This window comes from Prinia subflava, chromosome 3 (assembly GCF_021018805.1).
Source record: "Prinia subflava isolate CZ2003 ecotype Zambia chromosome 3, Cam_Psub_1.2, whole genome shotgun sequence".
Taxonomy (NCBI): Eukaryota; Metazoa; Chordata; class Aves; order Passeriformes; family Cisticolidae; genus Prinia; species Prinia subflava.
The window spans coordinates 90,599,125-90,627,022 of NC_086249.1; the positions used below are offsets into that span (position 1 = coordinate 90,599,125).

Here is a 27,898-nt window from a genome sequence, read left to right on the forward strand (position 1 = left end):
TTTTGTATTAAGGAAGTTTCCATTTTTAATGTCAACATAAAAGAGGTGGGGTTTTTTTGAGGGAACGTGGGATATTTCATCCCTACAATACTTATCAAGCAAACAGTTAGAAAAATAACTTATGTTATGATTTTCTAATAAACTTCCAGTGCTTGTTAGTCTTCATCCAGTATCCACTTTACATTGATACAGATTTCTTGAAGGTGCAAAAATTGCAGTTATAGCAAACAGAGTTCTTTATCACTAAGGTTAGTCAAGGGATTTTTCATCACTGTCTTTAGAAACACTTTTGAGGTCTCCATCAGGAAAGATCAAGATATTCTTCAGGAGTATATGAGTTATTTTTATGTGTGTCTTGGTCTGTATACAACTGTATATTTCCAAGCTTTTGTGTATCTCATTACACAGGAAGCAGAAGCTGGATGCAGCTGACACATGAAAAGCAGCATAAATGGTGTGTAATGTTATGCAGATAACTCTTAGAAAAGCCATGCATGTTTTCCAGTTACCACACAGACAGCAGATTTAGTTGTTTTGGCCATGAACCAGTAGATTAATGGTCAACCAGAATACATTGTTTGATGACATCCAACATGTTTTGCTCCTTTGCTAGGTACTATTGCTAAAGGTGAAATGAAAAAACCCAGAAGCCCTTAGTGCACCCACACCATTTAAAATGATGTTTGTGTCTCTTCAGCTGGCTCAAAGCCCAGGTTGCTTCTTCCCTCTTCAGCATAAGGGTTCACCTCTTCACGATTTGATCCTGCTTCACCTCTGCTTTCTCTTGCTCTCCTGTAATGGAAATTCATTTTATATTAGAAGCTTCCTGTTCTGTTCAAGTCCTTGTGGATCCCCAGAATCCCTGACTATAAATAATGCTGTGTTTAACTGGAAATATTGATATAAAAGAAATTGAGTTGGGTTTAAGGAGAACTGTAGCAAATCTTCTATGTTCTTAGAAACGCTCTTAGAAGAGGGACATGGAAAACCAACCAAGCTATATTTGTCGATGCAGCAATATTTAAGGAAAACATCATTACTGTTTAGCCTACAGTCATATTACAGAAAACTTCAGGTGCTGATGCATGTGAGCAGCTCTGCTGTTGGAGAAGGCACCCTCTTCCCAGCAGGACATCCCCTCCTCCTTGCAGCAGGGTTGGCAGAAGCCTGGCCACCCTGCAGCTCCCTGTGGCCAGCGCCAGGTTAAACTGATGGTGATGGGGGAATTGCATTAAGCTGCCAAAGCTGTCATGTACTGAGAGACAGGGAGATGAACCTTCAGCCATCACTGCTGATGGGAAAGGAATAACTGACCTAAACTTGCTTCAGGTAAACTGAAGCCTAATTTGTAAAAATCCTGATGACTGAATTATTGGGACATCTTGATCCCAATAGTAGTAGTCTTGATCATAGTATCAAAAAACATTACTCACTTTTTGCGATCTCTTTGCCCAGTGATGATCAAGGCAATAACTCCAATGACAATCAGACTAATGACCACCCCAAATACAATTAACCAGATGGTTACTGGTGGTTCATAAGGTGCAGCCAGGGTTGGAAGTATTCCCACAAACTCCAGCGTATTATCGTCCAGTCTGAAAGCCTCATTGATTCGTCCTCGAGACATCCTGCCATCAAATGCAAATTCAAAGAGTTTCACACATTTATTGGAAGGAAAGGAACGGTTTTCAGTTGTTTTATAAACCTTCAGCATGCCAAGCTTCCCCTGAAGTGCTCAGTTGAAAAGGCTGCAGAGGAGGTACTGCTAAACCCATATTCCTTCTGGCATGTGAGTGACAACCACAGGAACTTAAACCCTTAACCTTTTGCAGCTTAACTGACATGTTCAGACACTGTATGGATTCTTAAACTCAATCTTAACATTTGCCAAATGAACCTTCTGATCTCTCTTTGTACTTTGCCCTTCATTCTCTTTACCACTTCTTGTCTATTGAAAAGTTTCTCAGTTATGCCACACAAAACCACAGTTTTGACATCTTACCTGTTTTCCCTCCTACAATCTTACACAATTCTGATTAGTATGCTTCTCACTGCCCTGAAAACCCTTCCCCTAGTGTATCATCTGTGCCTTGTTTTTCCTTCCACGTCTGCTACTGAGTGCTAACCCAAGAGTGACTTTCACAGCCATATTCCTCTCCCTTAGTTCACCAATTTATCTCTCTGCTTCTTCAACCCCATCTCATGCTGATGGTGCTTTTAGATTTGTGCCCTCTTCATTTCCCACTGCACATTACCCATGATCTTCTGCAGAGTTGCAGTTTTACTTATCATTTTTATAGCAATGACTTACAGTGGTGTCACCTCATGCTATAAAAGAGCTGTTCATTGACCTGTAAGTGGGAGCTAGCTCCTGCCCTGACCTCTTCTATATAATCAAATACATCTGTCTGTCTTTCTAGTACACCATTATTCTGGAGTCCTTGATAACAACATATCTTGCACTGACTTTTCAAAAACGAGAGGAAGAACATGTGTGCATACATCATTACTGTATTCTGTATTTCGGGATATAAAATAATTCCTGTTAAAGTTTGAGCAATTAGATCTTCTGGCAAGGTATGATGCCATAAGATGTGTTTTGGCAATTTTACAAGACCCCTGAAGCATTTTATTTTGGCTGTTGTCCAAGATACCATCTGATAGATGGACTGTTTTCTTTCTGTCATAATAGTTTTCATCCTAGTATCTCTCATCCCACTGTTTCCATTTTAACTGCAGAATTTACTTTCTTGTCACTGCTTCTGCCTCAGCTGACTTAACCACTGCTTTCCTTTCCAACCTTCCATCTGGTTGGTTGTTTTTTTTTTCCCCCAGAGAGCAAAATCTCACCTGATGGCCTTTTCCACATCAGCTTTGGGCACGATATCACTGATATTACCTGGCATGCTGACAGTAATGTAGAAGGAGATCCTTTGTGTCTGTTCCCCGACATGAATGTCTGTAATTCTGAAGGGAAAACAGAAAAAGGTTATTTTCATTGCTGAGATGACATTAGCTTTAAATTCGGGCAAGTGAACAGTTGTGAGGGGTTTAGTTTGCACTGGGGGAATGCTTTCTAGTGAAATCAGCTGGGAAGTGAATTCAATTTTCCAGCCAGAATTCCTTTTCCTTTGTGCTAATTTGTAACATGAGCTGAAGAGAGTCTCCCTCATACCTACGAAAAGACTTGGTGTAATTTTCCACAGCACATAATCACTTGCAGAACAGAGAGTGTCTGGGGTTGGGCTCATGAATGAGGTGATGTATGAAGCACAAAGTGGAAAAAAATAGCTTTCTTCCTTATTTTTCTAGAGTAGATTCTAGATATTACATGACTGATGTTCTATAAAGTAATACCTAATAGCTTGAGTAGATAGCTTCTAAACATTATTCAAGATACTTAATCAAAAGGGTCGTTTTTCTACCAAAATCACTTTCAGGTGAAAGATTTTATGCTTGTAACTGAACCCAGATAAGATTAGTAAGTCTTTACCAAATTCTAGTGCTTTATAGTCAACATGTTTATCTTTCCTTGGCCCCAAACCTCTTGAATAGGATACACATACATTGCTAGAAATGTTTATTTCTAATCAATGTACCTTCCCTGATATTCCTATATACATGTTGGACACAAATTGTCAAGGTTCATCTCCATCACTGATAAGCTGCCAGAGACAAAGCCTTCTTACCTAACTTTAGCACATTATTCCTAAACTTCAGGCTCTTGAGGGGAAATATACCATATACCCAAGCTGGCATCTTGCCTTTTACAAACAGCTGATGTTTGACATTGTTTCTGTCACCTTACATTTGACAGAAGGCACAATTAATCCCACCAGTTCATACTGTTAGCCAAGCAGAAGCAATGCAGGCATAGCTGGCACAATTAAGCAAGCCACTCACTGGAAGTCAACGTTCTGTTTCTTCTCCTTTGCAAAGTATTTTCTCATGGCATAGGCGACAGATGACTTGAACAAGAAGAGCTCGCTTTCATCCCATTCATACTGCAGAAACAGCACAAGAGAAATTCCTCAGAGACGGCAAGAAATCAGAGACAATAAGAAATCCTTCTAAAAAGAAATAGCAACTGTAATGCTTGGCATGCACTTCAGTATTATTTATCTGTGCCATGATAGCACATCAGAAACCAACCAAACCCTTTAGATCTGTTAATCTGGGCACTGTGCAGGAGAATAACCAAGGAGGCATCCCTGCTACCAGACATCCTGCTGCCCCTCTGCAATCTCTAGCACCTTCATACAGGGCTGCTGAAGATGCTGCAGTCCCAGCACAACTCTCTGCCTTACAGGGAGAAAAGGCATCAGCAAGGCCATTCCTACTAAATATTGTGCATTTTCTTTGAAGTTTAAAGATTTCATGCTTTAGATCTTATTTTAATCACATAATTTTATTTGCAGACCTGTTCTATTAAGGAGGAGAACCTTTGTGGTAGAGTTGTTGTGTGAAGGTTGCTAATTTATTTGCTTGATGAGCTCAGATTTTTGTTCAGGGTCTGTTTTTGGTAAAAAACTCTTTGCATCAGTATTTCTGCAACAAGCACATATTTGTTTTTTTCCCTGGAGCATAGATAGGTGATAAAAAAAAAGTATTGCCTGTGTGCAGGCTTCTTCTGGCCTGCCTTATGAGTCCAAAGTTATTCGCAGGGGAAGACAAAAACAGCTTCTCTGGGGCAGGAACCAAGAGCTGCACAGGGGGCAAAAACCACCACAGGAGGTGATAAAGCAGCCTGGTCTGTTGTGAAATAGCATGTGTGCACAAAGGGAAAATTCCCAGCTGAACTCTGTGGCAATCTCTTTTTATTCCCCTCAGGCACAGATTTGATTGTGTTTATGGTACTGGGCAGGAAGGCCTATAAATGCTGCCAGTGATAGAAAGCCAGCTCCTGACTTTCTTCAGATTATTCAGGAAGGTGTGGTAGAAGGCAGCTCTGTTGTAATAGGCTTATAAAACCCAGCTGCATTTTTCAAATATGTCCACCTCTTGACACTGATGTAAAATTGGAGGGATGTATAAATATCTATGAGGAAGACAGGGATAGACAGGGATACACTGTTTAGCTGGGTCTGTTGCAATAGGACAAGGAGTAATTGTTTTAGATTAAAAGAGAGTTGATTTAGATTAGTTACTAGGAAGAAATTCTATGTGAAGGAATGTGCAGATGGTGAGGCATTGGAACAGGTTGCCCAGAGAGGTGGTGGATGCTCAGTTTCTGGAAACATTCAAGGTCAGGCTGGTGAGGCTTACAGCAACTTGATCCAGCTGAAGATGTCTCTGCTCATTGCAGCAGGGTTGGGCTAGCTGTCTTTAGAGGTCCCTCACAACCTAAAGAGTGTTGATTCTATTAATAAAGGGGAGGAAAGGGCAGAAAGAACCCACTGCTGTCAGTCCATTCAGGACCAGGTCCTGGGGAAGGCACCCAAAGCGACAGCAATCAGAGCAGTGCCCAGGGCATTTGAGGGCAGGGGCTGTGCCAGCCTGGCTGTTCCCACCAGGGAAGGCTGAGGCTGAGTCCCCTGTGCGAGGCTTTCTCTTGCTTGCACAGCCCTGCACTGGAAGCACCCCTTCTTGTGACTGCTGCTGCCTCCGGCAGCTGGCACTGTTCATTGTCACAGCTAAGAGGCTATTGTTGAGGCTTCTCAATTTTCCATTTATGCCCAAAATATTTAGGCTTGCAGTGCTGCTTTTTTATTGTTATTATTTTTACCAGGATCTAATTGAGCTTGATGCCGCTACTGATGCTTTCTGTACTTAGCATGTTGACTTTTTTAAATCATTTATTCATTTCTCTAGCTTACGCTTTGTCTTTTTCAGTCTAATGTATCCTAATTGCCACTGTGCCTCTCTGTTGCCTTATAAATCCTATTGCAGGCTGTGTGGATGGGAAGTACCTGGCTGGCTTCTGATCTTTGAGTCGTGGCTGCTCACACGGCTTCCCCAGGCACCCACCATGCACTGTGTGTTACAGAAGCTGCTTTGCTTTCTGAGAGAAAGGAACTCTGCCAAGCACCTCTGCTCTGTTACAGGGTGTTCACTCCAAGTTCCCACATGTGATTTGGAAGACAGTGCAAGTGTGGCCTCTGATTCAAAAAGGATTTTTCATGGTAAGATACATCTAAATGCCTGCAGGCTGACAGCTCTCCCTTCCCTAGCACCGTCTTGTGTGACAGCTCTTTACAAGGTGATCACACATACGGCATTGACCTGGTAGAGAATTCTGAATTAATGTTTGGAGAGGGTTCTGGTTTTCAAGTGGCACTCAGGGGCTAGCGCTCCTGGAACTGTTTATTTTAAATACGACAGACCCCAAGGGATTCATTGGGGATCTTGCAGCACTTTCCCTTGTGTGGGCCCTCTTGTGAAGCCCCAGCTGAAGCAAAGCTGTGGATGTGTCAGCCTCATCAGCTGCACTGGCGATGCAGCCGTGCTGCGGCTGCAGCTCTAATCTCATCAGCCTGAAAACAATTAGCAGGGTAATTGCGGCAGTGCACGCTCCGGTACAGCTGGCGCTGAGCCCATCCCAGAGTCTGGATGCTCAATTTGCCAGAGCTTGGGGCTTTTGAAACATCCCTGCTGGTAGGAGCCGGGGCTGTCAGGGTCTGTGTGAGCTGCAGCTGTAGCTGAGCCCAAGACAGGAATCTTCCCCTGCCTGCTCTCCAGAGCTAAGGAGCACCAGAGCTTTGTGCTGTTAGGTCAGTGCAAAGCAACTCAAAATACACCTTAAGCAAACAATTGCACGGAGCCCACAGTGCACTGTGAGCTGTGCAAAGCCCCGAGAGCACACTGCTCTGGGTAGCTGGGCTGAGATCCCTGCCCGAGGTTCCCCCTGCCTTTTCTCTGTGCCAGTTCGTGCATGTAGCATCACCTGCTGCTGCCACGCCAGCATTCAGCCATGCCCCTGGGGCTCAGCAAAAGGGAGATTTGTGGGAGGCAGAAAGCAAGCAAATAGAAAAGGTTTCTTGAAAGCTGGTGATGGGAACTGGTTTTGAGAGGAAAAGGTATAGCTTGCTCTTCAGAGCTTAGGAACCTACTGTCTATACAATAATTCAAATTAAGTAATCTGTATGAGATTGTTTTACAGCTGCTCAATTGCACAACAAAAGACTATGATGGCTAAAGGCAGGCATAAAAATGATATTAAGCTAAACATTAACCATAATGACTAATAAATGTGTTGTAATATGGAACCTTTCTATGCTGTTGATATCAGTTTTGAATTGTATCTAACTCGACTAGGCAGTCTAGGAAGCAATAAAACTCCACTGGGGCTTGCATGTGAGAGTGATTGAAGCAAGAGCATCAATTCACATGAAAAATGAGCCCATGGTTTGTGTCCTTGCTAGTGCAATAGGCTCCAAAAAGCAGGTCTAAATGACCTGCCTGATGACATACTCGTTCTTGGAAAATTACTAATGTCCTGCAAGGTGAAAATGGCTATTAACGGGAATGAAGTGTGTGCACTTAAACCTTCTACACTGCCTCCATGAGATTAGCATAAAGAGGAAGAATTAGAATAAGGAGTGAATTTTCAGCCTGGGTTAAGCAGATGGGCTAAGCCAATACTCTGTTTAAAATCGTAAAACCCATCTTTGGGTTTGATGAGATTTTTTTCATTGCTGTAATACATTTTATTGGACCAGCTGGTATAATTGGGGAAAGCAGACAAGCTCTTGGGAATGAAAGCCCTTCTCCTCTTCAGAAACAGAAGCAGCTGCACTGCACTGTCCCCCGCAATCTCAATAACAAAGCTGTCTCTGCACCAGGGTTGGAGGGCAGGGAGGCAGCTGAATATATCAGGGCCTGGAAATATCACAGTAAACAGCCAAACAAAAATCTACAGAGAAATGCTAACAGATGTGTTTTAGTTTGAAATCAAGAGCGTTTGAGGATACAGAGCGGGAGCCATCAGCCTGCTTTTAAATGTGAAGTTAGCTGCTCTAGTAACTTCTGAAGGCAGCCACCATAGCCACGATAATGGCAATTAAAAGAAATTAGGTAGAAGCTTTAAGTGGACACATCAGCAAATCTGGGGAAAATACAGCCATTTTCATGTACACAGGTTCCTCCATGTTAGTGCTCCAGGCCTGTTCTGTAGGAGGCAAAAATTGCGATTTGTATCTCTGCAGAATAACTCATCTAGCTGAGATTGCCTTTCCTAAAATGAGTGGGCTCCCTCCCTGGAGAAATTCCTCCACTAATTCTAGAGGGAGCCTTGACCACAAACTCAGACAAGACATCTTGTATGTGACAGCCCTTCACCTGAGCTGATGTCAGCCTTCAGACACAAAGATCAGCCACGGCCTGACTCCTTTTCTGAGCCATTATCACCACACTTAAGTTGCCCAAGCAGTAAGAAGGGTGCCAAGGTACAAACACACTCACCGCCTGGTCCCCCAGAGCTGACTTCAGGCTGATGCGCACTTTGATGGCATTGCTAGAATCTGGTTTTAAAAGAAACAAGGGCCATGTTAGAGCTGCAGCAACAAAAAGTCTGCTCCTTGGAAATGCTGAGGTGGCTGAAGTTTCCACACAGGTTCCCTTGCTCCCCTTGGAGACCTTGGTGGGACTGATTTTGTTTCCCTTCAGTCATCTCTACTGCAAACACACTCATCTGAGCTGTCAGTTCCCAAGCCTGGTTTTGTAGCAGATAGAAGGAAAATCCCTGTCCTCCACCACTGGGAATGAGCAGCTTAGGTGCAGATGCTAGTGCCTGGTTATAGGTGAATCCCACCATCAGAGACTGGCACAGGGCTGTAAGGGTTTTGGTGCTCTCCAGTACCCGCAATGATTACACAAATATAACCTGGCTGGTTCATCACTCAATGTCACAATAAGCTGAGAAATGCATTTTTCCACAGTCTCTTCCTTTTCCTCCCCTTAAGCTCCCCTCTTTGACTAACACATGTCAGTAAAAAGCATAGCAGTAATTTTCGTTCTGGTTTGCCCCTACACCTGGCTCCCAGGACCAGTGGCTCCCAGCTCTGCAACACAGGCACACTGCTCTTGGGAAAGTGCCACACAAGGCCAAGCTTCTGAACCTTTCCTCCTTCTGTAGAGCCATCTCACAGTCTGAGTGCTGCCATTAGGAAAAAAGAGTTTTCTCAATTTCTGAGAACTGTGTGGGGCTCTGACAAACACATGTGCTGACTTCTCCAGCTCTGGCCATGAGGAAGCCAGTCTGTTTTCCTGTAAAACTTTCAGCTGAGTGTTTATTTCCCATAACCCTTCTTTTCTAAGGAGAATACCCTCCAACAGCTACAAAGAGAGGGACTTTGCTAACCAAGGGTTGTGAAGAGTAACTAGTGTCCTTAAATCACCCACAAGCCATACGTACATGGAGCCCAGTCTGTCTTCCAGCCAATGTATCTGCCAGAATTGTTTTTTTTCAGCCACTCATATAAAGGCTCAAAGTAGTGGAGCAAGGGAGCTGCATTCATGTATTTTTCTCCTGTTACACTTTCCAGTGCCTGAGTCCAGGGCTTGGATCTCCCTAATGCCAGCAATTGTCTGTATATGTGGAACAAGAGTAATACGTTATTGCAATGTTTCATATAGATAAGAAAAACACTGTGATCAGTATGAAAGTGTTCTTTGCTTTTGAATTCACTCCTCTCTCCTATTATTCCTATTAATAAAAATATTTTATACCCACAAACAAGTAATTAAACTTTTGATGTTTAGAACCTTAGTGTACATAAATTTAGTCAATTTGTCAAAATTAATTGAGGCTAAATTTCCATTTGCTAAATGATGCAACCTCGTTTACTCCAGAAGCTTTGTTATACTCTGATTTATTACATGTGAGAAATTTGCTTCATTACCTGAGTTTCTGCCCAGCTGCAGTGGAGTTGGTGATGTCACATTTGTGAAGAGGGCCAGTGTGGTTAGCTGCCTTGCAAAGTGCCTCCTGAAACTGGAACTGATAGATGGTGCGGGTGTAATACCTAAAGGAAGGGCAAGGAAAGGGGAGGCACAGGTTTTATTAGCTGTCTGTCAAGGAAACCTGCAAGCCTTTGGCCTTTGGCAAGCTCTGCTGCATCAGCTGTCACTCCTGCTTGGGAGACTGCACTGCAGGGAGAGAGGCCAGCTGATATTTGTAGGCAAAGCTAACTCAAATTTAGCAAAATGCCAAGATCCAATGGACTAGAAGAGCCCCAAATCTGTTTGGTATCTGCCCCAAAGCCACATAAATCAGGAGAGAGTAAAGTTTTTAAGGTCCAGCTCTCTGCTCTGAGCCCTCTAAAATGAGGTGGCTGGGTCACAGTGGACATCCAGGGCTGCATGTCCATGGCCCAAGTGACATGGGGCACAGTGGTTCCCCAGAAGGCAAACACCTCATACAAATGTGCTCCGGCTGGTTTGATGGCAGCATGAAACTTTTCTGTTCAGCAAGAAGGTGAGCAGCCTCCTCACTGCGCAGAGATAATGGAACAACCCCTGATGTGCAGAAAGCACTCCCACTGAAATCAGCAACCTTCAGTCTGGGCTTTAAACAAAATAAGATTGGGTCTTGAGACTGTTCAGCAGATGTTTTAGGTAGATGGGGTTTGTTCTGTAGACAAAAGTGAAGTCATGAATTAAACATTACCTTATGAAGGAGTAATCATTGGCCACGTGGAACAGCGCAGCAGGGTCGCAGTAGGTTTCATCATGAGGGACTGGTTCCACAACACCAACTATGGCTCTCCTGGAGATGAAGGAAAAACACAGGGTCTCTGTTTATAGACAATAAGTAAAGGTAATCTGACTCAGCTTTTCTTCTGTTTTGTTTGATACACATGGACACCTCTCACTTGCAAACAGAAGAATTCCATACAGCTCCCAAGAACCCCAAGTGAGTTCTACTGCAGACCAGAGAGGGGAAGCTGTTTGGAAATCCATAGTGCAAGGAAGGGATTTGTATGACAGCAGGGATCAACTGTGCAAGTGCAAGGATCAACTAGTGGTATGAAATAATCTGCAAGACATGAGCTTCACACAGCCACCTCACGCCCTGGCCATCCCAAGTTTAGAGACCTGTATTTCATTCCAGGCAAGGCCATGCAGAGACTGGGCAACTCAAGAGGCAGATGGCCTCCTGTGCCACTGGGCTGGAGATGAGCTTTCTCTTTATTTTCCTCTCCTGAGACTGTGTTTCCTGAGAAGTACTACAGAAACAAACCCATGCCTTGAGTTCTGAAAATGGTAATAAGCTTCCATGGAAATATTTTTCATAAACCTGTATTTCAAGCAGAGAGCTTTGCAGTGCCCCTGCAACAGATGTGATAAGCTTCCCTGAACAATTTGTCATTCTCTATTTCTCTGACATCTCTGCCACTTTTGAATACATTGAAGCTGATTGATTTTTACACTGGGTCAGGAGGCATGCATATATCAAGTTTTATTATAGATTCTGTTTGCTGATGGAGGCTTACTGTTCGTGTTAGAGTTCAGGCTCCATTTTCAGTGTGGGGCTTGTTTGGTTTCTCTGCATTTTTCTGCCCTTATATTAAAACCAACCTGGGAAATTACAAACTCCAGTCTGAATCATACTTATTTTTAATCTTGTGCTCCAAGGTGCTGAAAATTGACTGATGGGCAAAATCTGAAAAGGCACCTCTGAGTGTTGCATGCCAGGGGAACTGTAGCTTCTTTACTGAGAAAGGTGTATCTTAGTACACAAGAAAGGAAAGATTCAGTCGGAAATCTTTCAGACAATTTGCCTCCAAAAGCACTATACAGTGGGGAGGAAACACAAAGCAGAGAAGTGTGCTCAGATACTTGGTGGATTGAGATCTGCCAACCTCATGCTTCTCTGGCTGGCAAGTACAATGAACTTCCCTTTCCACTTGTCCTTAAGGATGTGGGGAGCAAACCAGAGCACATGACCAGTGAGACTTAGAGAAGGGCTGTACTTCAGATGTGGAGATGTCTTGGGGAATGTGTCAGGGGGACAGCAGTGTTGATCTGAACAGAGGCCATGGGCTGTTTTTATCAGGAAGTTGATATTAGAAACAGGGAGAGTCTTTTGAGAGGCAGGGTAAACTGCCAGGGGCTGTACACAGAGTTAATGGGGATACATGGCTTATGAGACATTGTCTGCACCACAGTTGGGTATTTCTATCTGGCACTCCACTGGTATTTACATAAACACCCAGAGACACAGATCCTGCCCTGTGGGGGCACAAACACCTCAGTATGTTGAGTTTGCAGGTTCATATGAAAAAATCCCCTTTGTTTCTCAGACTTACTTCATCTCCCACCACTGTTTGGTCCATTCCTGCTTTGTAATCTCACCCCTAAACACCATCCACCTCCACTTCTCCAGCATGTAAGTGAAAGGCATTGTTCCAACAATCGTTAGTGCTTGTTTGAGCAGAAAGTTGATTTCAGTTTCTGAAGAGAGAAGCAGTTAAGGTAATGGTTATGGTAGCAATTAGTATCTGATTAGATGGCTAAAGTTGCTTCCCTTTACAGCTAATGCTTACATCTTGTTTGAATTACAGATTTTCACTAAAGAAAAAGTGGAAGGAAGAATACTACTGAAAAAAACGTGAGATAATTTAGGAATTGTACCCTGTTTTGTCTCTCTCCCTTTCCTCCAAACTCTTAAATAACCTAGTTCTTTGACATTTATGTTTAGTTACCCATCACTGAGAACTTCTCCAGTCTCCAAGTAGTTCTGAGCTGAAGACATCTCAAAATGTATAAAATGTGCATCTTCATCCATCTAAGGCAGTACTCAGAAGCCAGATGAACAGCATGATAATGAGGGCCTCTCAATGTTGTCACTCGATATTCACTTAAGTGGGAGATGTAAATCTCAAGGTTTCCGTTTCATTTGAACTGATAAATACACACCTTGATAGAGATATGTATGGATTCGTGCAACAGAGATTGAAAAGAGTTTTGGAGACTCATCCAAATGAACTTTGAAGATTTAAGGATGAGTTGTTCAGTACTGAAGGTAGTGAAGTGTTAGCTATTTCTTTTTAAATTATGTAACAGCATTGTAAAGCAGTGATCCTTGCTTCACAATGTGATTTGGGGAAAAATAATATTTCAGGTACCTTAGAGGAGTAAGATTTTCAGAAGCCTGTCAGCTGCTTGCTGAGTTTGCAGGCACAATCTTCTGCTACAGAATAAGGCCAGCAAATACTTTCACATAAATACATAATATTTATGCATTTATTTACCTTCATCATCTTGGAAAGTTGGCTCTAGGAGATCAAGAGACTTCAGGTGCTGAGGGGTGGCTGCAGAAAGTGACATAATTTCCCCCACAGCTTCGTGGAAGCCCTCATTGGCGCCGCTCCTCAGCAGGTAGGGCTGGTCCGCGTAGGCCATGTCGTACTCGATGTGCCCCATCTCGTGGTGTGCCGTCAGGAAGTCATCCATGGTCACTTTGGTGCACATCTTGATCCTACACACCACAAGAAAGTGTCTGTGGTTAGAGAGGGTGGCCCAGAGAAAGGCTGCCTGAGCCCTGCTTGCTACAGCCACTGCAGGCTCTGGGGCAAAGCCGCTCCAGAGCCTGCAAATGTCTCTTGCCCCTTGCAAAACCTGGGCAGCTGCATTCTGGTGTGCAGTGCAGATCCTCCTGCTACAGCAAGACTCATGGGGAACTCAGCAAAACACCTTCAGCCACCTTGAAACTGTCCAGGGAGTCAGAGAAACCTGCTGTTTTGTGAGAACAGCTGTTCCCTAAAACCTGATGATAAACTCACTGTGTATGTGGGAGTGAACAGCCACCACAAATCTTAGTAAGACAGAAATGTATAAACCCCTGTGTGTTGGTGACTCCTGCTACTTCATCCTTGTGTAGGTGCTATTTACTAAAGCAATGCCTTTCAAATGGGGTTTCTTTCACCTTCTCCAGACTGCTGAGGTGGGACACTGATGTGTTTCACTAAGGCTGTGCTGTGCACCAGCTGCTTTCCCTTCTGTGAGAAGTATTCATTGTGTGGGAACTTGCTGTCCCACTCCTTTCCCAAATATGGAAGAGACTGATAGATTTTCAAGAAATTGGATAACTCTGCTAAAGATAGACAGTGGACTCTCAGGAGATTTTCCCTTGCTCCCCAGGGACCCGCTGCCGTTGCTGCAAAATGTGCAGTTGTCCACAAATCTCACTGGTATCCACCTGCATTATTCCTTAAGCCCTAGAACACAGTCATTATTTCTCTAATTCATAAAAATATTAGTAATTTCTCAGCTAAAATTTGAGAATAGATCTACTAGTTATTTTGAGTAGATCTTCACAGGAAAAGTTACACAAAGATTTGCAGTCCCACAGCATCCCTGCTCTCTTGTCCTCCTTCCCCCTCTTTCCAGCCAGAAAAAAAAATAAAGGAGAAATTATAACTTATGACAGCACGGTGCACCTTTAGTGAAAACATGTTTGTTCTAGGAGGTGGTACAAAAAGGGGTCACAGCAATTTCAGTACCTGTAATCCCTTTTGCCCATGTCCCATGCTGTGGGATGGCAGACAACCTTCCTGTTGTCGTTGGGCTCGATCAGCATGGAGTTTGCCCAGAAGCCCTCAGTCATGTTATCAAGGCCAATAGAAACAAAGAAGGCCTCAGCAGATTTGAATATTTTAATTGCATCCCATTTCTGAAAGAGAAAATGCCACTGTTAACCTCTGCTCCTGCATGCAGCCTGTTCCCAGTGCCCTGCTTAATGCAGGGCAGCTGATTTCATATTCATTTCCCAAGAACTTCACACCTGCACCTGGCCTGTTGAGAGTAGGTCAGTAGTGTCTGCCTTTGGCACTTCTGTGAATTCTGCTGGGAACTGGAATTAACTGTTTTCCTGCAAACAAAATAGGTTTCTGCACTCAGAGGTTCAGCAGATAGCACCTGACTCAGACCAGAGAAACCCTCAATAAGAGATAAGGTAAGATAAAAAATGCACTCCTGGCAGTACAATGTCAGATCTGTGATCCAACCCTTCAGTCAGCTTGGGGACAACTCCTTTGAGGAAGTGGAGCTCCATTCCCAGCCGATGATGAGCATAGGAGATTTCAGCCAGAACCATAAAACCTGGCAAATGTATCTATGGGAGTTGCTTATCAGATTAAAACTGGTGGTTATGTGCAGGATAATTAAGCCATTCAGCAGTTTTATTATTCTACCCAGCAGGAGCTCTTCACATAGTGGACTGAGCTTTCACAGAGACCTGGGTGGCAAACAGCTCATTTGGATGGAAATCCCAAATGGGGCACACCCATATGGGGCACAACAAGGATGAGCCCACCTATTGATCAAAGGCTCTGTAAATAATGCTTCCCTTCTTGCAGTGATACTTCAACAGACTCAAATTTATGACTACAAGGGGGTCAGTAGTGTAAAACAGAGCTGATATTAATGAAGACTTGTGCAAACTGCTAATGAATGAAATTCAACTATTCTTTCTCTTACCAGCATAACATTTTAATGGAGTGATGCCTATGAGAGGAGTAGATTTCAGGTCAATAATTGCATTTCAGAAATCAAATTCCATCTACCACCCTTTAGTTTAAAAAAGGAGTAAGGCTTTGGCAAGACTACAGGGAATTATCTTCACCCATGTTCTTGGTTGGTAAAAGTGCTGTCACAGCTGTTGGCTCTACGGTCTCAAACACAGATCTTATGCAGTTATCAAAAGATAATAGACAGCATTGAAGTTTCTCTAGCTGTATCCAAATAAAGAAGACTGACAAAAACAAACTGTGGTATACAAACTATTTGATTATGGTAATGACTGGCAAAGGTCATATTTGATACCAGTCCACTCCAGGAGTCCTGAAATATTCATAAGTACAAAATCTATCTCTTAATGGATAAGTGTCTCTGAGGGAAATAGACTTGGAGATAAGATTCAGGGGGTCAAAGAGGGTGGAGGAAAACAGAACAGCTAAGGGGATAGGTACAGTGGAAAAGGCATAAACACTTAAAGGTGAAAAGCAAAAGAAGGATGCAAAAAGAAACACTTTGTTGGCAGTGTGTCTGCCTGAGGGCAGCCATGGATTTTTAGAGAGCAGCTGATATGTGGTACATAATTTTTATACTTTCTAGATTTGTTTCATAATGCATATTGCATAAAGGCATGTCTTACCTTTTCAACCATTGCAGAAGTTACATCAATGTTTGGTTTGGCTGGATAAGGAACAGTCAAGGGATACAGATTTGTCCAGAATCTACCCCACATATCACCTTCATAAAAAGAGAGAAACAAAGAAATACTTTAAATGATTTATTATGTATTGCTCAAAGGTGCCAGACATGTCCATAAACTGTGCAGTGTCAAAAATAGTGACTATTAGTCATCTAACCAGGCCTGATCCAGATGTGGAGGGGAGCAGTTCAGGAAGGTCATGAATAGGTCAAACTCAGATCAAGGATCCTTTTATTACCCAATATCAGCAATTCTTGGATACTATAGTTTCAGGACCGGTCACACTCCTAAAGGTGTATGAAAACTGAATATCCTTTTTGTTAGTCCACATGATTGTTGTGCCATGTTCAGGTACACAACAGTTAGGGCAGCTTAATGCTGCATGATTTGAAAGCCAAGTCGTAAAATGTGGAATCTTAGAGTAAAATTTGAAAGGAAAAATTAGTCTCCCTGAAACTTTCATTTCTAAGGAAGACAAGTGCTGCAGAGGGGAGGGAAACATCCCAGCCAACTGCTAGAGTTTTGTGTTCTGTGAGGATGAGAACACCTCCCTTCCCTTCCTGCCTCTGCTGCTAAGCACTTGTGTCATCTCTGCTAGGAATTTATCCTTTCTCCTCTACCCTCCTCTTATCTGTAACCTTTTTGTTGACATCCTGATTAAAGAGTCAAATCACTCTCCACCCACATGCCTTGAAGGTGTATAAAGGTGTCCTGTGTATAAAGTCAGGCCTGCATGACATGGAAGTGTTGACATACCCAGCAAGTGAGCAGGGAGGCTTCCTGTGGAGCTGATGAGCTCGGGGCCATACACTTGCTCCAGCTTGTGTCTCACATAGGCATGCAGCTGCTCGTACAGAGGTTTGATCTGGAGGCAGAGGAGGAGAAGGAAACTTTTTTTTTTTTCACTTTGCTCGATTCCACTCATTACCCCAAAACAGAGAGCCTTGAAGCTCCCTCTGACAAAAAGCTCCTGGCAGGTAACTACACCCCAAACCTGCAGCTGAGCTCTTCCCCCTGCCTCAGGGCTCAGGCACTGAGTCCAGATTCCAGGCACAGAAGTCCTGCTCAGGTGTGAGGGAGGGAGCATTGCTAACTTTTGAGCTGGAGTATGAAGGATGCCAGCTACCCATGGACCCTGCCTGGAGGAGAGACATGGACCTGCAGAGCTCCCTCTTTCCCAGCCTTGGGGAACCAAGCTGGTCCTTGAATGGCCACAGAGGTAGAAATGTCATGTATGTCTCCTCACATCTGTTTCTGTTAAACCCATGTAGACTGTGATCAGCCAGCTTAAAGCAGGTTTCATTTTCATTCATAACATCAGCATGTGAGCCCACCAATTCAAAACACAATCCTGCAACCAGGTGAGAGCTTTTCCTGCCTCTACCTGCTCAAAAGTCTTCTCCACATCCTCGATCAGCTGGTCACGGCTGTATTTGTAATTTTCTGGAGACTTTGCTTCATAATTTGCTCTCCAGTAGTCTCCGTAGTCAGAATAACCTGTAAAGCATGGATGCACCACATGAGGACACCACACGTGGCACTGCTTAGGTCTGCAGGAGAAGTGCAGCTCCCTGCAGATCCCATGCAGACCTGCAGCCTTCCCCCAAAGCAAAGCAGCAAAATGCAAGTTTGGGTTTAGCAGAGAGGAAACAGCCTCCCTGAGGGTCTGTCTCATGAACATGCAAGTATGGGAGACTTCCAAGACATTCAGAAATTGATGTCATGGTTATCTGCTAGTTAGGGTGATTCTGGAGATGGATGTCAAAGGAAATCAGGAATCCTGACTGGAGCTCCTGTGGCTGTGAGGGGCAGCATCCTCTGCTCAGGCTGGATCCTAAGGGGTTCTCACAGAAGGCACAAACTGGTGGACATTGAACACGGGCCCCCTCTTCCAGAACCTAAACCACCAGGACACATGTGGACACCAGAAGTGAAATTCAGCTCCCAGTTCCACTAAGTCTTCCAGTCCACTGAGCTCCATCAAGCCTGGAGTAAAAATGGCTCCTAGCTGAAGTCTCTTCCGTAGTGGTATGGAGGAAGGCCATGATAACCACTTCCTAATGTTTGGTTTTTCCCCCTGTCTTACTATTTGGGCCATATTCGCTTATCCAGTTCCAGCTTGGCAGTTTTTGCAAAACAAGGAGGATGGGAAAGCAGGTGGTACAGCTGCAGTCTGGCCAAGAGACAGATGATGCAGCTACTTGAGAAGCCATCTTAACAGACCCCAAAAGAAAATTAGAAGGCAGCTGCTGCTGTTCCTTGAAAAGACAGTTCCATATGATTTGTGTGGAGATCTCAGACTGGGAGCACACTTCCCTTAGTACAAAATCCTTTTTGAAGACCCAGCTGAACTACCAAATCTGATCATTCCAGCTAGGGAATAATGCTTATAAATGTACCAATGATTGTGGCTGCTGCAAAAAGGTCAAGGCCCATAGGAAAGAGATGTCACCAAAACTCAGCAACACTCAGAAGCTGTTTAAATGGAGTGTGTTTCTCAATAAACCACAAACTCTGCAGTTCTGGGTGGTTTGTAGTGAGGAGCACTGATGCATTATGGCCTTTGGGAAAAGTGCCAACAAGGAAGGGTGCCAGCAGAAAGGTGCCTCTTGTTCCAGGCTGGGAAGAAACCTCTGAACTGCTCAATGGCAGTTGTCTGCATTGCCTCTTACTTTGAGACATGCACACCAAGAGCAAATTGTGTGCAAATTATAGATGTGTTTTGAAGTCCTGGGAAAACTGTGTAAGACTGAAGTGTGTTTACTAGTTTCTGGAAGACAGAAGGGAAAAAAAAAAAAGAAACAAAAAGTGACTTACCATTAAGCCTTGCAACCTCATTTTCGAGTTCAACATACTCTTCATATAATGGTCTCATCATTCTGCCAACATCAGCTCTCCAGCCTTCCCAGGCCCACAGTCTCTCATGATAATCAGTGCTGTCAGCCATAATAGCATCCAGACCTGTCAGAACAAAATTTAGGTACTAGGCTTTGAAAAAGCAGAGTTTTTCTTTCACAGCAGGCATACAAACCAAAGTGAAAGAAATTCATGAACAGAGAACAAAACAATTTATATTTGATATACTGAAAGATCCCATTATTTCATTGCATCCTTTCCTAATTTAAGGTTTTCCCCTTGTCTTTTGGAGTACATCATGAGTCTCTTAAATGCTCTCTCCACATTAGCTTCCCTTAAGTTGGTACAAGTCTCAGGACTGGCCTCACGGCAACACTGAGTCCACCCTGATGGCAGGGCATAAAAAATGGATTTTCTGTGATATAGGCAACCCCAAGTGACAGGCAGGCTGCCAAACAAGCTGAGCAGCCTCCACCAACTTTTTTTGCTACAAACAGGAGACAGTATGTCTCCTGGGCAGAAGGTCCAATGTAGGTCCCTGATCTGCAAGGTGCAATTAAATTATGACTAAGCTTTAGATAGCAGGAAATATCTGCTGAAGTTACAGCCTGTTCTTTTGCAGTCAGGAGCCACCCTTTGGCTTTCTCTGCACCCTCAGGGGCAGTGGTTGGGGTCATACCTGGCTCCAGCACCAAACACTCAGAGGGATTGTTGATTTTACAGACGGTCCCAGTGCTGTAGATGGTACTCATGGTATTTAGCACAGTGCCCAGCTGCAAGTTAGATGCAAGACAGCCTGTTAGAAACCCACTCTGTGCAAAATAACAGCCAATTATGCTAATTCCTTAAGAACTAGAATCAACACTTCACCCACCAGCTTAATATTAAAGCATATATTTGAGCTCAGGAGAGATCAATGAAAGAACTTGCCTAAATGCATTACTGAACCAGACCTAGCTGGAAAAGACAGATGATCTCCCAAATACATGACATAACCTACAGGTTCTTAATATCTAGTCAGGCAGAGGTCTGGATTCAATAGGCACTGACTGTCACAAGAGAGCTGTCAATACACAGCAGCAATAAGAAAATAAAGTTTATCAGTGTGCTTCCATAAGCATGAATCCACATAAGCTTTGCAGGGAGGTTGTGGCTTTGAGTGCTGGCAAAAAAGGGCCCCTTTGGCAGGTGCTGCCAGGCTGACTGCTGCCTGTGGGTGTTAACATCACATCACACTAATTGCATGGACCTGCTTGGACTCCACCACAGAGGAGCTGTGGCTCATGTCTTGGGCCAGCTGAAGGCCAAAATGCCCCTGAAATCATTCAGCTCTATCTCAGAACCTATGCTATGTAGCTTTGTTTAAAATATTTTTTAATGTTTTCACATCTTCATGCCTCAAGGAAAATGCATACCACTTTTAGCTTTCCCTTTAGCACTATGCATTTTCTCACTTAGAGCTTTAAATCAGAACTCTGAAGAGCTGTCAGTGGGAGGGGCAGTTAGTGAGTAGCTCTAACTTTACCTCTGTCAGCATTAAAATAAACCAGTGCCCAAGCATATTTTTGTGTCAGTGAAGGATACTTAGAATCCCATCAGACTATATAAAAAAGCCACTTTTCAAACATGAATCAACAACTTCAGCCCCAAAGGCCATTATCTAGGAAATTCTAAGTGTCTAAACAGGGAGGGTACTGAAGAACATACCTCCTCAACAGAGACAACATTACCATTGCTGCACTGTTGTGATCCATAAATGAATATATGTTTGTATGAACTGCCAGTATTCCCACCAACACAATCTGTTCTTCAGAAATGCATCATATTGGGATCAGACAAGAGATCCAGCCAATCCACTGCTTCCCTTGGATGGTGATTAGCACTGCTGCCCTTAGCAGAACAATCTCAGGATTCTTCTGTAATTAGGACTGTAGGACCCTGGACTGTAGGTTCCCATGCTTCAATGCTATGTTTCAATTTGATCTTCAGCAAAGGGAAAGTAATTTAACTCTCCCTTTTGAGTCTGCAGAGCTGCTCACTCCAATTTCACATACCGTGAAATTTCATTATCCATATACCCGCCTCTTAGGTGAACTTGTCAGTGCAAATGTCAAATCTTGCTGGCCTTCAGCACCTTTCTGTGGAACCCTCCCCATTTTCAGGCATCCCAGGGTGCCCAGTGCAATGACACATTCCTTCTTTTTCACAGTGTGATAATGTACCATGTTCAGAGAAAGAAAGAATTCCTCCATCTTCACCTTTCTGACTCACTGAATGGCCTTTTACCCATCTCTTTCTGCTCATTGCCCTAGGTCTGGACTTCACCAAGCACTTACCACATGTCCCTTCTTGGTTTTATGGTTAATCCAGCTATAAGTGCAAGGACTGCTCTGAGGCATGTTTAGAATCTATTTCATGGCAAAACTGCTGACAGAAATGGCAACCAGCTTCCCAGCCAGGCTACCCCACAGTCCTGCATTGCTGTGAACACCTAGAGCAGGTACACTTCCATACCATATACTGCATTGTCCCAAAACAAGCAGGGCGGTGGCATCACTCACCAAAAAAAGATGATTTATAAATTATATAAATGATATAAAAATAAATATGTATTATACATAAAACATAGAGATAGAGATAGAGATAGAGATAGATATATAGATATAGAGGTGATATAGATATAGATATAGATATAGATATAGATATAGATATAGATATAGATACAGATATAGATATATAACTAAATATATATTATAACTCATGCAAATTATTATATAAATTATACAAATTCAACAACTTACTCTGTTATATTTTTCTGGTGACAGCACAGAGGATCCTCTTTCCTGGAGGGTCTGGATCTGGAGCTTGGTGAGCTCATCTGTGATGCTGTCTGCTGGGAAGCTGCTGGCATTCCTGGAGGCCTCCTCGTAAAACTCGGACCACTTGGCGCCTGCCTCACTCTGCAGGGGGGTCACACAACCCTGAATTAATCCCTCCAAAGGAGTGGGGTGGCCTGATGCACTCAGCGGACAAAAATATCATTTCCAGGATGAACTTCATTTGTGAAGAACACCCATGGATTGCGGCCTGAGCACCTGCACCGCACAGTGAAATGGCTAGAGAGCTCTTTGGCTTTGTTTAATTCACACATCCAGATAACCATTTTTCTTTGGGAACGGCAAAAAGCATGACTGTCTATTCACACCTTGCTTGTTATAATTGACCCAGCATCACTTTGCTGTGTCTACTGCTATTCTAAATCACGTTTTCTTCCCTTTGTGCTTTTCTTCACCCACCTGTGAAGAAATCAGCCAGGGCACAAAGAGATCTCTGACCCAGATGTCAATCCCCATTTCTGCTGCAGCAGCAGGAACACTCAGCAGCCAAGGTAGCGGTACTCGTCTGTTTTTAAGGCAAATATCACTTCCTTTTGAAATGCTGGCAAATAAAAGATTATACTTGGGCAAAGGAGGCTCTAAACTGGTGCCCAAATTGGGCGTGCGAAATCTCAACATTTTGTGCGAGATTTCTTTTAACACTTCTGCAATTACAGACCATGGTAAGTGAAACTCTCAAATTTCAGTGCACAAAGTAGCAGCATTGGAACACAAATTGGAGTTGGGACTGTCTTATTCACCTTTTTCTAATGTGTTTGTACACAGTTTAACACATCAGCACCAATTCCAAACAGCAACAAGAACAGCACTAATTAACCTGGGTCCTTGGGAGAGTTTATTTAATTATGCTTATGCCAGAGATTTCCAGCTTGTGGATAAAGCATGTGCAACACCCATCTCCCTCTGCTGAGCCATCAGGGAACTCAAATGTCATATTGTGCCTCAAGAGCTCTTCCAGGCACCCCTCACCCCTGTGCAGCCACACCAGTAAGACCAGCACTTTCTGCAGGGCTGTGCCCGAGTTGTTCAGCCCCTTGTGTGACAGGGGTACAGCTCCCACTGCTCCAGGCTCCAGCAGAGAGGGCTGCTGGCAGCTGTGAACCCGTGGCAATCCCATCCCCACATCTCCTCCATCCTGGCTGCAGGAGGGTAGCACTGGGAGCCTTTCCAAACTGCCCTTCACAGGAGCAAACAGTCCTGACACTCCCCAGCAGCCTGCAGAGCAGTGGGCAAGAGCTTGATAAGCACCCAGAGGAGGAGCATTGCTGCACCCATGAACTCCTGAGCTCCTTGTCCTGAGCAGGGACAGAGAGGTGCCTCAGGAGTGGCTGGGCAGAAGAGAGGGGTCACTGGTTACAAAAGCCAGGGGAAAGCAGTTATCTTCCTGTCTGACATGTTCACAATTAGAGGAAATGGTTGGTAAGTCAGAGGAATAGTTGTAGGGTTTGTGACACAATTTAGAAGGAAAATGGATGTGAAGGAGCCAGAAGGGACAGTATTCATTAACTCTCCTCCAGCAGAATGGGAGGAGGGGAATCAGTGAGTTTATTACCAGCACTTCTGAGGAGACCAAGAGAGAGAAAAAGTTCTCTCTAAACACTAGACTAATTGGGTTTTATTGCTGGTATCTCCTCATGTATTTTATTATCATCTCATTAATGCTGAAAATACTATATAGGGCTTTCATTTTACGTGCTTGGAAACATTACAGTTTAAGTATCTGGCGCCGCAGAAAAAATTCCAGATTGACAATGATTAGTCATTAGGATTTCTTCCAGCAACCAGTCTCCTTGCTTTAATTAAGAAATATGATAATTAGAACATGTTTTAATTAGGTTATATGACCACAAAGTGAAAGACCAGCCATTAGGCAAAAATAGATGTAGGAAGATCAGCTTCATTTTTATGCTCTGAATTGTTTTCTCTAAGGCTAGAGTTAACTTTAAAAAAGATACTCCTTAAAACAAAGCAAAATTCAAGGTGGTTTTGTTCATTTTGACAGGCTTTGAGCTTACAAGATACTGAGCTGAGGCATGGCATTATCAGTAACCAGCCAGACCATGGCTGCCTGCTTTTGACAAGTTCTTGCCTACAGACCCCTGGGCTGGGGCAGACAGAGGCTGTTGTTGAGAAGTAAGGACTGTGTTGGAAGACAGCATAAGTAAAGATGCTGTGGTCCTTCCTGCAGATAGAAATGGACTTTCAAACCAACATTCAAGACCACTGTAACAGAAACTCCACTGCTGGCATTTGCTAGTCTGTGATCTCACTTCATTTTTCCTGGTCTAATACCTCCAGGCAGTTTACCAACAGCCCTGACTATGAGAAGAGTGATGGGGGAAAGGTCCACCACTGGGTAACTGGTGTGGGCCACCACATAAATCCATCAGCAAACATTTAACAGAATGCCTGCATCCAGAAAATATTTGCATATTCACTGAGAAGTAAAGCAACTGCCTGTGTCAATAAAAAGCCCAGTGTTCATCCAGTCTTAGGGAAAGTGGCAGACATGAGCTCATGTGGGTGCAAGAGTCAAATCCTTTTTCCTTGCACCACAGACAGCACCTACCCCAGGCCCTTGGAGAGGATCTTCACCCTCAGGATATGCCCTCTAAAAGAGGAAAGGGAAACACCACACCAGGAGGCACTGGTGGTGTTGGACTCAGCAGAAGAAAGCATCTCTCTCCATCCAACAGAGATTTTGAGGATGAACATGGACTGTTCCCCTGACTTTTCCCTCCACTCACTGGAGTGATCTGCAGTGATGGCTGGGGACAGTCCAGCTTCTGGACATCCCTGTGCAGTGCAGGTAGTCCAGGTACTAACCCAAGGCTGTGGAGGCTGGTAGAGGCCCAGGCACATCCAATGAGCATTGCTACATTAGAGCAAGCTCCTCTACCCTCCCCAAAATTAAGCACTGATACCAAAGAAGTAACACTCTGATTTCAGCCAAGCTTGGTGGAACCAAAACAAACCAGAAAGATTAAGATTCCTACGAGAACAGTAAAACCCACAGGATGGAGCACTTACCATTTTATTGGCATTCTCCTCAGTGATGTTGGTGTTGTAGTTCCATGAGGCAATGGAGTTCTCATAGCTGACATCTTCTGCCCTCCTGTTAAACTCTTCTAAAAACTTCTGGGCTTGTTGTGTGACATCCTGAGGGGTCACAACAGCGCTCAGGCCACAGAGAAGCCAGAAGTGGACCAACATATTCACATGCAGCATGAGAACCTCTCAACAAAGTAGGTTTCCTCAGGTTAGCTTTTCAGTTGGCCTCTGCCTCATCAGCCTTCAAGCATGGCCACTGTGAAGAAGAAAGGCTGAATCCAATTTGCTGGAGCTTTTATAGGTTTTATTCATTATAGGAGAGAAAGGAAAAAGTTTTTTTATAAAAAGCCAAATAAACAAAAGTCAATGATTAACTTTGGAAAAACATAATTACTCCTGCCATTTTATGGCCTTCTTATAAAAGGTTTTTACTTTTGGTTAATGTTTCCCAAATGTGCTGTCAATGATACAGCTGGTCATTTTATCTATAGCCTACCCGTGTCTCTGGTAGCTCAGAATCTGTCAATCCTTTAACAGGTTGGTGATAAGCTGTAAAAATATTTAGAAACTTCACTGAAACACCAAGCCAAGAACCTTAACTCTCAGGCAGGACAAAACCCCAGTTAGTCTGAGATAGGATACATGGTTGAGTATTTAGGGCCACATTTTAAAAGGCTTTGCAAAGCCCAGGTGATTTGGGGAACAAACCTCCTTTTCAAAGCAATTGGGGCATAAAAAGCCTGAATTTTAAATGTGTTCACTGAGCCATCAAAAAGCAGCAAGAGACTTTGTGGAATCACAGCATCTTGTGCAGAGACCTAATCTGAACTATAAATCAACTGGATTTAAGTATAAGGTGACTAAGGCTACTAAAATGACTCCATCTTAATATTTGAATACCTTTGCTAATCTAGCTAGGAACCCAGCAGTTACTGCAAATCAATGGGAAAATCAATGCATGAATTAGCTCTGGAAATGCAGTTTAGATCGAGTGTTATCGATCAGACAATGACTTAGTATTTTTTAAACTAGCCTATTTCTGCTCAGGATCACATGGTTGGTTTTGTTTTGGGTCTTGTGGGGGTTTGCTTTGAGATGCAACTCTGAAGCCACATCCACAGGGTTGGTCTCCCATTCCCAGCAGAGTTTCTGTGAAACCACCATGAGTCTGCCTGGGAGCAGCAGGAATCAGCCCCTTCATTGCCAAACCTTGGAGAGCAGATCCAGCCCTCAGGAGCCCTTGGGAACCCAGCACAGCCTCAGCAGGGCCACCAGCAACAAGCACCTGGCAAGCACAGCCAGAAAGCAACCACCTTGAGGAAACACCTTGAGGAAACACCCAGCTTCAATATCTTGTGGTACCCACGTGCTGTGGACCGGGGTGACTGATCTCTCTCATCCATGTGCAATCTTCTAACAATAGTTTTTTTTCAAGTGAAAGTTAACAACATTCACTCAACCCTTCCCCAGAGGTCATGTTCCCTAAATTTCATGTTGCTCTTCTTGGTGCCATCCAGACTTGCCACGTTTTGTGGGCCCTTAGTGATGGTGTCCACATCTGCAAATAACTAAAACTGTATCAGTGACCAGGAATCCAATCACTGGAACATGTTACATGCAGTGCCTCACTGATACACACCTTCTTTCTGGCAACATTAATTAATATCAACTCACATTCCAGTTGAGACCTTTCTGGTAGTGCTACTTGCTCAGCCATTCCTTTTTTTTTTTTTCTTTTGCCTCTGTACATCTGGTTCTAGGGTGGCACCAATTACTGCACTGTGAATTTGTCTGGGCTGAAGCGCATTGCACTGATTTCAGTCCATTTTTCAAAATTTTATGATCATTTGGAATTGTAATCCTTTGAAGGACTCCCTTGGAAGTGCTTGGCAATGCCCAAAAACCTGTTAATAGATAGATATTCTCTTCTCACATCCAGATGATATGGGACACAGTAAAGCCCAGGAGAGATATTAAAATGACCCCTGCTCTTGACTGAGAACCACAAAGCCTGTTTTCCAAGTAATTATGTGCCTTTTGTGATTCTTGTCTTGCTCATTGCTTCTCAATTTGCCAGTGAGACTGTCACATGGTGAAATGATGAAAGGTTTTTGTGCTGTTGTTTCAGCTGTTGTCTGTCAGAGCAGAGAATTATGCCTATTATTACCTTGATTTCTTCTTCTCCAGCAGAGAACAGGGGCTGTGTTGACTCTTCACTTTAACTCTCCTATTTTCTCCTCTATGCTGGCAAGTTAATTACACAATCATTGAACTGGGTACTTTTTAGGGTACTGTAAAAGGGCTGGCTGATTCAAAACTCCCTTTTTACATGCAGGTGTTATTTTTCCCCCTTTACAGTGCTCTGCTTGTCCAGAGGCAGCCCTGGTAGCTGTCACCTCTCTGTTATGGTGCAGGAGTCACCTTTGCTCCTCACTCCTGCCTGCTGCCACCACCTGTCCGTGCACAGCCTGAAACCCCAGGGGTAAATGCACAGCCCAGGAGCCCTCAAAAAGCAGGATACTTCTAGGGGATACCCATAGGGTAGAAAAGGTGTCACCTCATTTCACATAGGGCTTGCTTCTGCACCTGCATTTAAATGTGTGTGCAAGCACTGCAGTGAGCTGGAATGGAGCAGAAAGAGTCACGCTGAAATATGCTGCAAATTCTCAGCCATATTTCTGAGTTCTTTTCTGTTGCATACCTAAATGCAAACCTTGATATCATATCTGAGGAATAATACAATAATTACACTCCTCCTTTCTTGCTATTGCCTTTACACAAGAGAAAAAATAAGCTGTGAGATGAATTAGCACAAAGCTACATTTTGAAAAACTGTGTTGGAACAGTGAGGAGTCTCTGAGCCTCAAGCACATCAAACCTTCATGGATGGATTTGCTCCCACTGAGAAGACATATGGGAGACACATTGAGAAGACATA

General features: G+C 43.6%; 1 protein-coding gene across 1 annotated transcript; it reads right to left on the bottom strand.

Annotated features, from left to right (window-relative positions):
• Positions 1–27,436, bottom strand: ACE2 (angiotensin converting enzyme 2). The gene is made up of 18 exons (XM_063392884.1): positions 24,940–27,436; positions 21,814–21,972; positions 19,692–19,785; positions 18,974–19,117; positions 17,541–17,653; positions 16,913–17,021; positions 16,097–16,194; positions 14,445–14,614; positions 13,194–13,420; positions 12,249–12,393; positions 10,607–10,705; positions 9,840–9,962; positions 9,353–9,525; positions 8,401–8,459; positions 3,904–4,004; positions 2,851–2,967; positions 1,434–1,628; positions 1–792 (listed from the first exon to the last, which is right to left on the bottom strand). The coding sequence occupies exons 1-18, from the start codon at positions 25,135–25,137 to the stop codon at positions 672–674; spliced, it is 2,445 nt and encodes an 814-aa protein (XP_063248954.1). The 5' UTR covers positions 25,138–27,436; the 3' UTR covers positions 1–671.
• Positions 27,437–27,898: the final 462 nt, after the last annotated feature.